The 13827-nt window shown below is 36.1% G+C and overlaps 1 protein-coding gene across 1 annotated transcript; it reads left to right on the plus strand.

Moving 5' to 3' along the window:
• Window positions 1–105: 105 nt before the first annotated feature.
• LOC128030476 (unconventional myosin-Ie) lies at window positions 106–13792 on the plus strand. Its single transcript, XM_052618147.1, has 27 exons — window positions 106–414; window positions 1397–1534; window positions 2303–2392; window positions 2739–2833; window positions 2939–3026; window positions 3837–3926; window positions 4427–4558; window positions 4776–4910; window positions 5020–5152; window positions 5282–5478; window positions 6044–6124; window positions 6214–6300; window positions 6414–6500; window positions 6604–6771; window positions 7226–7311; window positions 7647–7728; window positions 7968–8173; window positions 8322–8466; window positions 8919–9033; window positions 9162–9331; window positions 9482–9627; window positions 10045–10191; window positions 10292–10449; window positions 11361–11435; window positions 11526–11718; window positions 12954–13129; window positions 13223–13792. The coding sequence occupies exons 1-27, from the start codon at window positions 412–414 to the stop codon at window positions 13297–13299; spliced, it is 3300 nt and encodes a 1099-aa protein (XP_052474107.1). The 5' UTR covers window positions 106–411; the 3' UTR covers window positions 13300–13792.
• Window positions 13793–13827: the final 35 nt, after the last annotated feature.

Genomic DNA, 13827 nt, shown 5'->3' on the forward strand with positions numbered 1-13827 from the left:
GCTCATTTTCCTGCGTTTGTATTGTGCTGTGATTACCTGTGGAACAGGTAAATCTGTTCAGGATCGTGGGGTGGCGCCGTTATGTGCAAGTATCTACGTTTCCTTCCGCAACAGAAAGAAGGAAAAACTCCAGTAGACTACCTGCCTACACTTGCCGATGCATGGACAACACCCGTACAACCATTATTTAAACGTTCCATGAGTATTCTCGATACATGCAACTCTATATCCAGGCTCGTTTACGCTTTTGGATACAATTAAAAAATCGTTTAGGAGTTTATAGGTGGAATATCAAATGGACGACTAGATAAATCCTGCAGTTTCACCTGAAACTTGCAAGATTTCCTCGAAGAGTCCACGCAGGACTGAAAATTATCAAGGGTGTGATACAGGAAGTGCTTTTAATCCATCATGGTAAGTGCTTTTAAAACCTGAAATAACCTATTAAAATTACATTTTAAGTTGAGTTAAAAAATTAAGAGTTGCAGCTGACGGTAAATCCTGCTTTCAACGCTAGTATTGTTCTATAGACCCGTCTAACATAGAAGTTAAGTTTGCACTGTCGACTAAACAAATGAATTTATCAGAAGAATTATTAGAATTTTAGACATTTTTTATCTGTCTAGCAAAGTAAATCGCACATTAGTATTGTTCTTAAAAAAAACAGCAATAACTTCTAAAAAAAAATAATATTGTAGATATTTAGGTGGACGGTGTTTTGCTTGTCAAACACTCCCATCAAACTCGGTTTTGGGACATTATATAAAGAAGAAATCTGAAGAAAACGTAAAGCAAAATAACTGGAATTTCCTAGAATTCATGAGAGGATAATGGAAATGTGTTCCTCAGAAATATTGTTATAAGGACTTATGCAAGGAGTAAATACTCTTATTGTAATAATCAAAGATTTAATTGGTCATACTTGATTTTTAATCACCCGACTAACCATTTGTTTATGGCTTGAGGGTGAGAAATATGGCTCACATTTCTTTGTTTTGTTGTACACCTGCACTGAAATGCTTGTAAAGCTGTGCAACTTTAAGGTATAACTACATGAGTAGTTTTGTTCCTGTCATAGTCCAGTCCTGACAAAGTGTCAGAGGTTTTAACGCTTCACAAATCTATTGAAAGTGCTCATAAAGTATTTTATAAATGTCATTCCCTCCTCTGTGCGCAGTTGCTGGCTCTTTTCGTTTCGTTAATGCGTATATTCTTACACTTATTAACCCTTTAATCAGCTTGTTACTTATTAATTCTGCTGAACACTAGCCCTCTTGTCTAACACAGTGCTGCCAACTGTATAAAGAATAAATATCTTTATTTAACCCAAATAGTGTGTCAGCACAGGTGACCATAGAGATATGTTTAAATAAATCATTTTTCTCTCTCATAAAAGGGAAGCAAAGAGAAATATCACTGGCAGACCCAGAATGTGAAGGTCAGTGGTGTGGATGACATGGTCCTCCTCCCCAAGATCAGTGAAGATGCCATCACAGATAACCTCAAGAAACGATACATGGATGACTTCATTTTCGTATCCTTATGTCTGTAATGAACAATAAGTGTTCAGTTATTTGGTCTGGCATACTTAAATATACACTATGGTATAAATGTTCGGGGTCGGTAAATCTTTTTTTTAAAGGAATGAATGCTTTTTTTCAGAAATGATGCATTAAAGTGATCAAAAGAAACCGTAAAGACGTAGTGTTACGAGAGATATGTATTTCAAATATATTTAGTTTTTACTTTTTAAGAATATTTTGTTTCCACAGAAACATTAAGCCGCACCACTTTCAACTTCGATAATAATTTGAAGTGTTTCTTGATAAACTAATCATCATCATAGAAGGATTTTGAAGGATCGTGAGAAACTGAAGACTGCCGTCATAGGAATAAAACACATTTAAAAATATGTATTCAAAACGAAAGCAGTTGCATTGTACAATATATTTCACCATATTACTGTTTTGGTTTTATTTTTTTTATATTATACAATTTTATAAAATTTTTATATTTTATATTTATACAATTTTGAGCATAAGAGATTATATCATATTACATATAGTTGGGATGCGCTGATTTGAATTGCACCAGAAAGAGAACTTTTTTTAAATATAGTCAAAAAGAAAAACATTTATTTTGAATCTACTATTACAGTCAAACATGTGTGCCAATATCTGATTTAGAGAATGGTCCCCCTTTTACCTGCTCTCCAAATGTCATTAACATGTTTAAGAGCAAAAAAAAATCTCTTTTTGTCCACCTACCAGCATTTGTTTTTGCCATAACCACATCTCTTCAGACATACATTGGTGCCGTGCTGATCTCAGTGAACCCTTTTAAACAGCTGCCGTATTTCACAGACCGTGAGATTGAACTGTATCAGGGAGCTGTAAGTACAATATACATTTCCTGTTAGTGTCCAGTACATAATGCTTTACTGTGTGATGCCCTAAATACATGGATACTAATAAATGGAGTTAAAGTTCAGATGAATAATCATTCCAACAGGATAAGTCATTTAAGTCATGGACAGATGGAGCAGAGCAAGTCCAGTCTTGCTGATGTGCTTCCAAAGACTGCCTACGGATCTGTATTTGTTAACATCTTCCCCTGGATGGCCGAATCATAGAAAGTGCATATGCAAATCAAGATGCGATTTCATGCAAATGTGACGTTTAATTTTCCAGGACAGTTGTATTAGACCCCGCGGTGTGTGTGTATTCTGTCTTTCACAGGCGCAGTATGAGAACCCCCCCCACATCTACGCTCTGGCCGACAATATGTACCGCAACATGATGATTGACTCAGAGAACCAGTGTGTCATTATCAGGTCAGGGATCAAGGATCTGGCGCCCGCACACTGAGACACCTTTAAAGTATTTGTACCGCATCAAAGCTTTGCATTATATGTGATCTGAATGTGTTTGTATTATAGCGGAGAGAGTGGAGCGGGGAAGACCGTGGCAGCCAAGTACATTATGAGCTACATCTCCAAAGTCTCAGGAGGTGGAACTAAAGTTCAGGTGAGGTGATCATCTGCTAGATCAGGGTTTCCTAAACGGGGGGTTTGCAAATGCCTGGGGGTTCATGAAGGAGGGTTTGATAAAAAAGCCAGTAATTAATTTAAATATATTAATTGATTAATAATTAAATATAATAAAATAAATAAATAGAATATTATATAATAAAATATAACAACGTAATAAAAATGTATAAAGAATAAATGTAATAATAAATAAAAATGTAATATAAAATAAAAACAATCAAATTAATTACTAAAAAAAGATGCAAAATTTTATTTGTTGGTCTGTTTGGATGTTATGTGACTATTAAGCAAACATCGGAAAACCGCGAACATGCAAATTTGTTGCTGAAATATTCACTTAAAATTTTAGGGGGTTCTTCAAGTAAATATTTTAGGTCAGACAGGTTTGGGAATACTTTGTTGGAAGGCCTTGCTTAATGAGAGCCCGATTGAGCTCAACTCAAAATTCATGTGGATTCATGGGTGTGGTTGTGTCTTTTGTTAATATTGCCCATATTCTGTTCTCATTGTTTGTGAGATGTGGTGCCTTTGAAATCACCTAGACAAATATCTGACGATGATCTCTTTGTTCCTCTGTGACACTGAACAATTCATTGCCATCAGTAACTAAAGACATTTAATGATTTAAACGTTTATATATATATATATATATATATATATATATATATATATATATATATATATAGTTTAACAAAATAAAGTGTTTAGTGTAAGTTTAGCGTACATATCTTACTGGACATACTTGAATCGTCTGTGATGTACTGTTGTTTCCTCTTTCCTCTTTTAGCATGTCAAAGACATCATTCTCCAGTCTAACCCCCTCCTGGAGGCTTTTGGGAATGCAAAAACTGTCCGCAACAACAACTCCAGTCGCTTTGTAAGTCTTGCTGCAATGATTTGTCTTAAAAGAAAAGTATTTTAGAAATCCTTTTATTATTATTTTATGTCTAATAATTGTATCCCATTATTTAGAGTCAGAAATAATGATTGTACACACATTATTTTTTAATGAAATTTGTAACTTACAGATATATCTTGTAACTGATAAGATAATATTGAAATTTTAATTATTAGTGAAATTTTTATTATTAGTATTATTAAAAGGAACGTAAGTCTCTCTGCTGTTTAATCTCTAGAATCAGTGTGCTATCCAGTTCTAAGAATGTCATCTGGAGCATGCTGGTTCTTAGCATGTTATGGCTTGTTGGATTTGATTGTAGGAGTGCAGTTTGTGTGTGTGTGTGTGTTGGCTGTGAAGTTGTAGTTCATTAGGCTTTCTTTTCTGCAGCAGTATGCCAACACATGCACATGTGATAATGTCAATGCACAAGCTTTTAAGTTCCCTGCATACCGTAATATGTTTATTTCATACCTCAGGGAAAATACTTTGAAATTCAGTTCAGCCGAGGGGGAGAACCTGATGGTGGAAAGATCTCCAACTTCCTTTTGGAAAAATCCAGAGTAGTGTCTCAGAACCATGGGGAAAGGAGTTTCCATATATATTACCAGGTAAAGCTGTAAACTCATGGAAACAGGGTGCGATGTGTTGTGTAAGCTGGCAAATAGTTGTGTGTCATGTTACGGCAGTGGGATTTAATCCAGTTAAGACCAATTGTGGATTGCATTGTGTCATATTAGTAGTTTGCTAAATCAGGTCAGTATGGAGGATTATTGAATTAGGATAAAAGTCCTGTATGTTGTTGATACCACTGTTTTTCTGTATCAGCTCTTGCAAGGAGCCACCAAGGAGCAGAGAGAGAATTTAGGCGTCACAACCCCTGATTACTACTTGTACTTAAACCAGTCCGACACCTACACCGTGGAGGATGTTAATGACAAAAAGGAGTTTAAAGACACAATGGTGGGTGTGAAGCATTGAACCCCCTAATAGAAACCTTATGGCCGTGTTCCTGCCATTCAGTATAAACACTCTCAGAATGAAAATAAAATTATAAATATTGCATTTTTAGGCTGCCATGTCTGTGGTCGGCCTGTCTTTGGAAGCACAGGACACCGTGCTGCAGATTGTGGCAGGAATCCTCCATCTCGGCAACATCGCTTTTAGAGAGGAGGGCAACTATGCTGTGGTGGAGAGTGAAGACTGTGAGTTTATGCTTACATTTTTATTAATTTACCAGTGTGTAGATCCGATTCAGAACAAGCCATTCTTTTGAGGAGCTTGTGTATGGATATTTATCTTAGCTACATATTCACTTTCTCACTCTGCTGCAGTCCTGGCATTCCCATCATACCTGTTGGGAATCAATCAGGACGGTCTAAAGAGCAAACTAACCAGTCGCATCATGGACAGCAAGTGGGGTGGCAAAACTGAGACTATCTCTGTCACCTTGAACACGGAGCAGGCCTCCTTCACCCGGGACGCCCTGTCCAAAGCCCTGTATTCTAGACTCTTTGACTACTTGGTTGATGTGAGTCAATTAGAATTTTTACAATTTGAATTGTCTAAAAATATGTTTTTGTGTCCCTATGGTGTATTGCAGCATTCAAAAGCTTTGGGTCAGTATGTTCTATTTTTCAAGGAAGCGTTAAATTGACAATAAAGCCATTTCTAATGTTACAAAAGACTTCTATTCTAAATAAATCCTGTTATTTTGAACTTCCTATTACTCAAAGAATCCTGACAAAAAAAATACAATTATCAAAGTTTCTACAAAAATATTAAGCAGCACATCAATGTTTTCCACATTGATAATAATAAAAAATTTAATGCACAAATAATATTATCAGTGGCCATTTTCATTGTGACCAGTTAGCATATTAGAATAATATCAGTTTTATATCACAGGGATAAATTACATTTTACAATACAGAACTAACTAAAGATATTTCACTATATTTCCTGTATTTCGATTAAATAAATGCAGCCTTGGTGAGTGTAAAATCTTCTTACTGACCCTAAACTTTTATACGTTAGTATATGTCTCAAAAATCAAAAGAAAAGTCAATTGAATTAGTTTGTGCTTGTATTTGAAGGCCATAAACAAGGCAATGCAGAAAGACCGCGAAGAGTTAAACATCGGCGTTCTGGACATCTATGGTTTTGAAATCTTTCAGGTGAGTTAATTTATCTTTGTCTACATGCATCTCTTCTTTTTGCTCATCATATAAATTTTATAAGTAACCACATGCCTTTACCTCTCTAGAAAAATGGATTTGAGCAATTCTGCATTAACTTTGTGAATGAAAAACTGCAGCAGATTTTTATTGAGCTCACACTAAAAGCAGAGCAGGTGGGAATAATGAATCATTTATGAGAAAGAACTGAGAATAATTTTTAATAAACATATACACACACAGACGTCTCTAGGGAAGGGTTTGCTGACGTTATCTATCACATTTGCAGGAAGAGTACGTACAGGAAGGAATCAAATGGACCCCTATTGAGTACTTTAACAACAAAGTTGTTTGTGATTTAATCGAGTCCAAAGTGGTGAGTTTACACTTTGTAGACATTCTGCATCAAAAAGGTTGTCAAATGCATGACGACACCGTTTCTAATCTAATGGCATCTAATTGGCACCTTAATTACCCAGAATCCTCCTGGCATCATGAGCATCCTGGATGATGTGTGCGCCACCATGCATGCAAAAGGAGAGGGTGCAGACCAGACTCTGCTGCAAAAACTCCAGTCGCAAATTGGCACTCATGAGCACTTCAACAGCTGGAACAAAGGTTTCATAGTGCACCACTATGCAGGCAAGGTAAGAGACACTTAAAATATTTATAAAATAAACAATAAATTATAAAAAAAATCACATTTTATAAAATGCACCTGGATGCTTGGCAGTAGTGTGGGTGCAACACTGACTCCTACTGTTGAAGAACTGTGTTTTCCTTCCACTACACACTGTTTGGTTTGAATTTTTTTTGTAATGACTTTTTGGGAGGATATTTTACAAAATGGACTTAAATATAATTTTAAACAGAGCTAAAAATCAGATCTGCCATAATACCTGATAAACAAACTTTGTAAATGAGGGTGTATTAATTCTTCTTTAAGAGTTCAGTGTGCCCAGCGTTGGTAACATGAGTATTATACTTAAATTAATCCTCTGAATTTAGTTGCCCTGAATGTTTTAGTCTGCTTCCAGCAAGCAGAGTCTCTCTGATATTGATTAACTTCTTAGTGAGAGTAATAAGAGCCCTTATTTCCAGGTGTCATATGATGTGAGCGGCTTCTGTGAGAGAAACAGGGATGTGCTGTTCAATGACATCATCGAGCTCATGCAGAGCAGCGAGTTGTAAGTGGTTATTTGGCTATTTTTACTGCTGTTTTAGCCGAAGGTTTTTAAAAGCCCCTTAATGCACTCATGCACCGATCCACAACATCTGCAGTTCAGCTGTAACTCCTTAATGAAATAATAAATCACATAAATAAATCATAAAATCAATATGGTGTAGCATTTTTACGGAGGATGGTAAATAGTTTTTTTCTTGTGAGATATTCTGTGGTGTATTACTTCACTACAGGCAGCTGTATGATTATGCCTTCCATGTGCTGGTAAAGAATAAATGGTTTTAGGGCTTCAGAGTTGTTTGAAATGATTGATCTCTTATTTTCTGGTCATATCCACAGCGCCTTCATCAAAGATTTGTTCCCAGAGAACCTGGAGGCTGAGAAGAGGGGCCGTCCCACCACTGCAGGTTCAAAGATTAAGGTAAAATAACTGATTTACAGAACAGAGAAATGCACACTTAACCAGAAATATTCCTACAATTTGATTTAAACAATGTATCATGTTTCAGTTCCTAACAAAGTTACTGCCCAACCTGAATTTAGTGCCTGGCGAGTGTGGTGGATGCTGTGTGTAGTTACAGTGAATGTAATGTTATGCTTTTAGATTTGTGTTATGCTATTGTTAATTTTTCTGTCTTTTTCTCCCTTCCCCTCTTACAGAAACAGGCAAATAATCTGGTCCAGACTTTAATGAAATGCACCCCTCACTATATTCGATGCATCAAGCCCAACGAGACCAAAAAGCCTCGCGACTGGGAGGAAAGCCGCGTCAAACACCAAGTCGAATATCTGGGACTGCGGGAGAACATCCGTGTTCGTAGGGCCGGCTACGCCTTCCGACGTGTCTTCAAGAAATTCCTGCAAAGGTACAATCACCAATTCCCAATGCCTGTCAAGATACTAAACACTATATATATATATATATGGACTTTCTGGACAACTTGATTTGCTAAATTGCAGAATACTTATAAAATGTGACATAATATAAGTAACTTTTCTTTTATATTTGCTCAGATATGCCATCTTGACCAGAGAAACATGGCCTCAGTGGCGTGGAGATGAGAAACAGGGTGTCCTGCACCTTTTAAAATCTGTCAATATGGACTCAGACCAGTACCAGCTGGGCAAGACCAAGATCTTCATCAAGGCCCCAGAATCTGTATGTACTTTTTTTTTTTACTTGAAGGTAGTGCTGTGAACCGATATATTACAGTTGTGATTTAATGTGATGTTGTTGGTTTTTTTAAATCAAATTACCTATTTTGGGACCTATTTGTCTTCCTTTTTTGCAGCTGTAACTCATTTTCTTAGAGATGGGACAGTTTATTTTAGTCATAGACAAATTAAATTGCTTTTTTTCGTTTGGCTATTTGACTTCAATGTTGGATGACTAAATAACCATGTAAAATTTGTATACCAGACAATTGAGAACATAGTGGATAGAATAAGTGTAGTGCATCAGTCGTTACACACCTTATGTTCAGGCTGTTGTCTTGTGAACTAAGTGGCTTTGGCCATTTTGTGATAGCATTTTGTTGATATTCTGAAATATTTTGTTGATATGCAATAGTGATGCGTATGAAAAATAGGTATGATTATGTCAATCTTTAGTTGTTCCTGCTGGAGGAGATGAGGGAAAGAAAATACAACGGATATGCTCGGGTAATCCAGCAAGCCTGGCGCAAACACATTGCTGTGCGCAAGTATGTCCGAATGCGAGAGGAAGGTAAGACTTCATTCAGATTGCTCTCTTTTATACATGCAGGAAAAATAATTTAAAAACACTTTTTTTGGTTTATACTGCTAAAATTGTGTCTGGATCCCCTTTTTTTTTAAATTCTGTAATGACTTCAGCCTCTGACGTTCTGCTGAACAAGAAGGAGAGACGAAAGAACAGTCTGAACCGCAATTTCATGGGAGACTATATTGGCATGGACAACCATCCAGAGATTCGGCAGTTCGTGGGTCGTAGGGAGAGGGTTGATTTTGCTGACGTGGTGGTCAAATATGACCGCAGATTTAAGGTGGGAAACTTATAGCTCACTTCCTGAGCAACTGTTTAGTAGTATTTTTGTGCTAGTTTACTGAACCAGCAGACGTTTCATTCTGCACATGTAGTTCATCTGACATATTTCATATGGCCACACACTCACATGCTGTTTCTACACCCACAGACTGTCAAGCGTGACCTCATTCTCACCCCTAAGTTCCTCTATTTGATTGGACGTGAGAAGGTGAAGCAGGGTCCTGAGAAAGGCCAGATTCGGGAGGTCTTGAAGAGAAAGATCGAGGTGGAAAAGATCCAATCTGTCTCTCTTAGGTACTCTGCCTTTGAAGTTCTTCCTACATTAAAGCTTCAAATTAATTAATAAATCATACATTTAAATAAGAATTAAAATAAAGGGTTTTCTAACCAATAAGTTATTAAAGGGATAGTTAAGCCAAAAATGAAAATTGTATCATCATTTGTTCACCCTCAAGTTGTTCCAAACTTGTATGAATTTCTTTCTTCTGCTGAACACAAAAGAAAATATTTTGTAGAATGTTCCATAATACTTTTTTACCATACTGTCATTTGTAACAATAACTTTTTTTATGTTCTCAAGAGAAGAAAGAAACTCATACAGGTTTGGAACAACTTGTGGGCGAGTGAATGATGCCTTTAAGCAGGTTTTCATAATTTCATAACTGCATGTAGATGATGGGCTGATCAGTTATCGTACCTCTCTTTCCTCAGCACACTACAGGACGACCTCTTCATAGTGCACGAGGATCAGTATGACAGTGTGCTGCAGTCTGTCTTTAAAACAGAGTTCCTCAGTCTTCTGTACAAGCGTTACGAGGAAAAAACACGGAAAAAGCTGCCTCTTAAGTTTAACAACCTGTGAGCAATGTTTCCCTCACCGAAAAATTTACCATGTGCTATATTATTTAGAAAAAGTATTATTCGTTGGTCTTGTCATTTCAACATTTTTCTCTATCAGGCTTGAATTTAAGGTGAAGAAAGGAGGATGGGGTCCATTTTCATCTGCTGGCTCTCGACAGATCCAGTTTCAGATGGGTCAGGGTGATGAAGCAGTTGTGAAGCCCAGCAGCAAGGCCCTGACTGTCAGTATTGGACCCGGTCTGCCTAAGAACGCAAGTGAGTCCATTGAAATTGAGAGTTTTAGTTAAAATATTTTAAATGCTTAGAATACGGTGTTTTACTCAAATATGATACTCTTATAGATTGTGTGTCTGTTTACAGTTGAATTTGTAAAACTTTTGTAATACCTTTATGGGCTATATAATCGCTATTTAGTGGTCTTGACACCCCTTTTGAATAATTTTTTTAGATTACGGAGACACATAAGTTCAAAAGATTGGGCTGGTGAGATCTTATGCTCACCAAGGCTGCATGTATTTGATCAAAAACCAAAATATTGTGATATATTAATAAGGGCTGTCAAACGCTTAATTGTAAGTAATCGCATCCAAAATAAATACATATAAAAAATGTATACACATATGTGTGTGTATTTGTAAATACATGATAAATATACACACACACATATTATGTAAACATAAACTTTTATTTTGGACGCGATTCATTGTTTGACAGCCCTAATATTAATACCATTTAAAATAACAGTTTTTTTTTTTTCAAACATATTCTGAAATGGAATTTATTCCTGTGATGAAATGCTGAATTTTCAGCAGAAATCTTTCTGAGATGCTCATTTGGAAGAAATGTACTTATTATTATTATATAATACATTCAAACATTCATATTATTATCATTGTTGAAAACAGTTGTGCTGCTTAATGTTTTTGTGAAAATATATATTTTTTTTCAGGATATAAAGCTCAAAAGTGAAAGTAAAAAGAGCAGTTTATTGTTACAAAAAATGTCTATTTAAAAACGCTGTTATTTTGATCATTGTAATGCATCATTGATTATTTAAAATAATTTATTAAGTGTCAAACATTTGAATGATAATGTATGCGTCGGGTGTGTGTATTTTATCTATCTATATATATATATTTAATAAGTCACAATTATAATTTCTGTAGGACCCACTCGCCGTGACAACCGAAAAAGCAGGTACATGGGGAACCAAAATCGCAATGTAGGCCAGTCTTCACGTGGTAAGACCACAATTTTACATATTTCACAAAAGTTTCCACTAAACCGTTTTAGAAATAGTTTTAAAATGTTCATATGGCCTGTGATTTCAGAACCTCCTAAGTCTGATAGTCGAGGAAGAGGAACCCAAGGGCAGCCCGCAGTGAGGAAATCTCTGCTCCGTCAGCAGTCCAGTATGGATCAGCCTACCCTTCCCAGACTCCAGGGATCTCGCCGCAGTCAACAAGAGAACCAGATCTACACTGATATGGGCTTCATGAACGTTCCCGATCAGGGCGTGGCAGGGTAAGATGATGGATTATATGACAGAATCCCAGATAAATGCAATTAAATGTATTATATCCTCCAAGCCATACTGACTGAAGACGTTACAATCTAAAAACCTGTTTGACTGAAACTAGATCACAGATCAGTATGTTAATAATTGTAAAATTTTTAAGGTTCCTAATATAGTTTTGGAAGCCTCCTACATTAGGTTTACCTGCATGAAAGGTCAAAAAATGCTGTTGTTTATAAAAATATTTGTTTAATATCACCTAATTTTCCAACGATTCTCAAATGATTTTTTTTTTAAGCAGTTCTAAGATTCAGTCTCTGTGAACCCCTCCTTTCCATGAGCCTACTCTGCTCTGATTGGTCAGATGACTCTGTTGTGATTGGTCTACCGCAAGCCCATTGCCATAGTTCCGTATTTTGGACACTCGATAGAAATACAAACATCTGTTATTTATCATAATAACAGGTAGCGATTCAGTGGAGCCAGCTGCTCCAAATAAACTGGATACAGAGCCATTTTTCAAGAGCAAGAAATTTGTGAATTAGAGAAGCAGTCGTCAGTAAAATTACGGGAACACAAAAAAAGATTTGGGTTGTACTACTTTGGTACGGTGAAAAACAAATGAATTTTAACCACTGATTCTTTGCAGCCTTATCTTTTGGAAGTGAAAATAAAATGAATTTACTCGACAGTGTCTTCTCGACGAGATGTTAACCACACAAAGCTACAGTGTTTGAGGGCGGGTTAAATTGTTCACGGACGACCAATTTAGAACATAGGAGGGCATTATGCAAATATGTTCCCCTCGTGATCTGTAGCCATCCCGGAAGTGGGATTTGAATTACTGATGACTCGTTTAGAGTGGATTCCTTCTTTTGGGAGACAATAACTTAATTTATCATGCACTTTCAGCTTTACAACAGATCATATACATTCACATGAAGCCACATTACAGACTGCATGAAAGGCAATATTTGAAATGGCAAAATTATTCTGTCATTCAGGTTATAGTATTTTGTTTTCGATGTCATAAATAATGTATATAAGGAATAAATACTCTATCATTATTAATTTTATTAGAGATACTAAAACAAAACAAAAAAGTTAATTTATAGAAACAGAATAGATAATGATAGAAATTGAGTTTCAGTTTTTACCAGCAATGTTAGTTTGTATCTTAATTTCAAATATTATTTCAGTTTATTTCAGTCTTTCAAAGAAAATATTCTGTGTTTTCTTTCAGAATGCACCGCAGACGTTCGAAAGAGTACAAGCCTCTTCCAGGTTCAGGGGGACCCAAACCCAAACCCAGACCCAGACCCCGCATCCCACAGTGCAGAGCAATCTACGCTTATGATGCTCAGGACACAGATGAGCTCAGCTTTCAAACAGATGAAATCATAGAAATCATATGTGAAGGTAATCTATTTTTATAATATTAAAAGTGAACTTTATACAGATTATATTGGGTAAGCGAATACTGCATTAACCAGGGTTGTGCTGTCTGCCCAGATCCCTCAGGTTGGTGGCAAGGCCGTCTTCGAGGAAAGGAAGGCATGTTTCCTGGCAACTATGTTGAGAAGATCTAAACCGGCATGCTATTTGACAAAATGTGATTCATAACAGAAATTCAGTCAAGAAGAACAAAGCATCAGCATTATGTCAGAGACACTAAGCGCCGAATCATATCCCCAAGTGCATTGATGTTTACTACACAACGTGCCACCATGACAAAAGTGTGCTAATATTCAGTAGGATCCTACATTAAACCACCTACATAAATCAGATGAAATTTTAGGATGTTTTTAATAGAAAGTAATGTTAGACGTAAATGTAAAAGAAAAACTATAATGCTCACCATGTTACCCAGTGTAAAACACTAGTTGTTTAAAAATGTGTTTTTGGAAAATAGAATGGAGACGTCAGTATTTTAATGTACTGTACTTTACTAAAGTTGTATTTTAAAGATAATTTTCTACTTTTTTGCTGATATTGTACAATTGTATAAAATCAGAGAAGCTGTTTTCAGTTACTCAGACAAAAAAAAATAAAACGAAATGGAACCATTTGTGGTTAATTTTTCAATTATAAAATAATGTTTTGAAGGACTGTTAATT

Source organism: Carassius gibelio, chromosome A16 (genome assembly GCF_023724105.1).
Source record: "Carassius gibelio isolate Cgi1373 ecotype wild population from Czech Republic chromosome A16, carGib1.2-hapl.c, whole genome shotgun sequence".
Taxonomy (NCBI): domain Eukaryota; kingdom Metazoa; phylum Chordata; class Actinopteri; order Cypriniformes; family Cyprinidae; genus Carassius; species Carassius gibelio.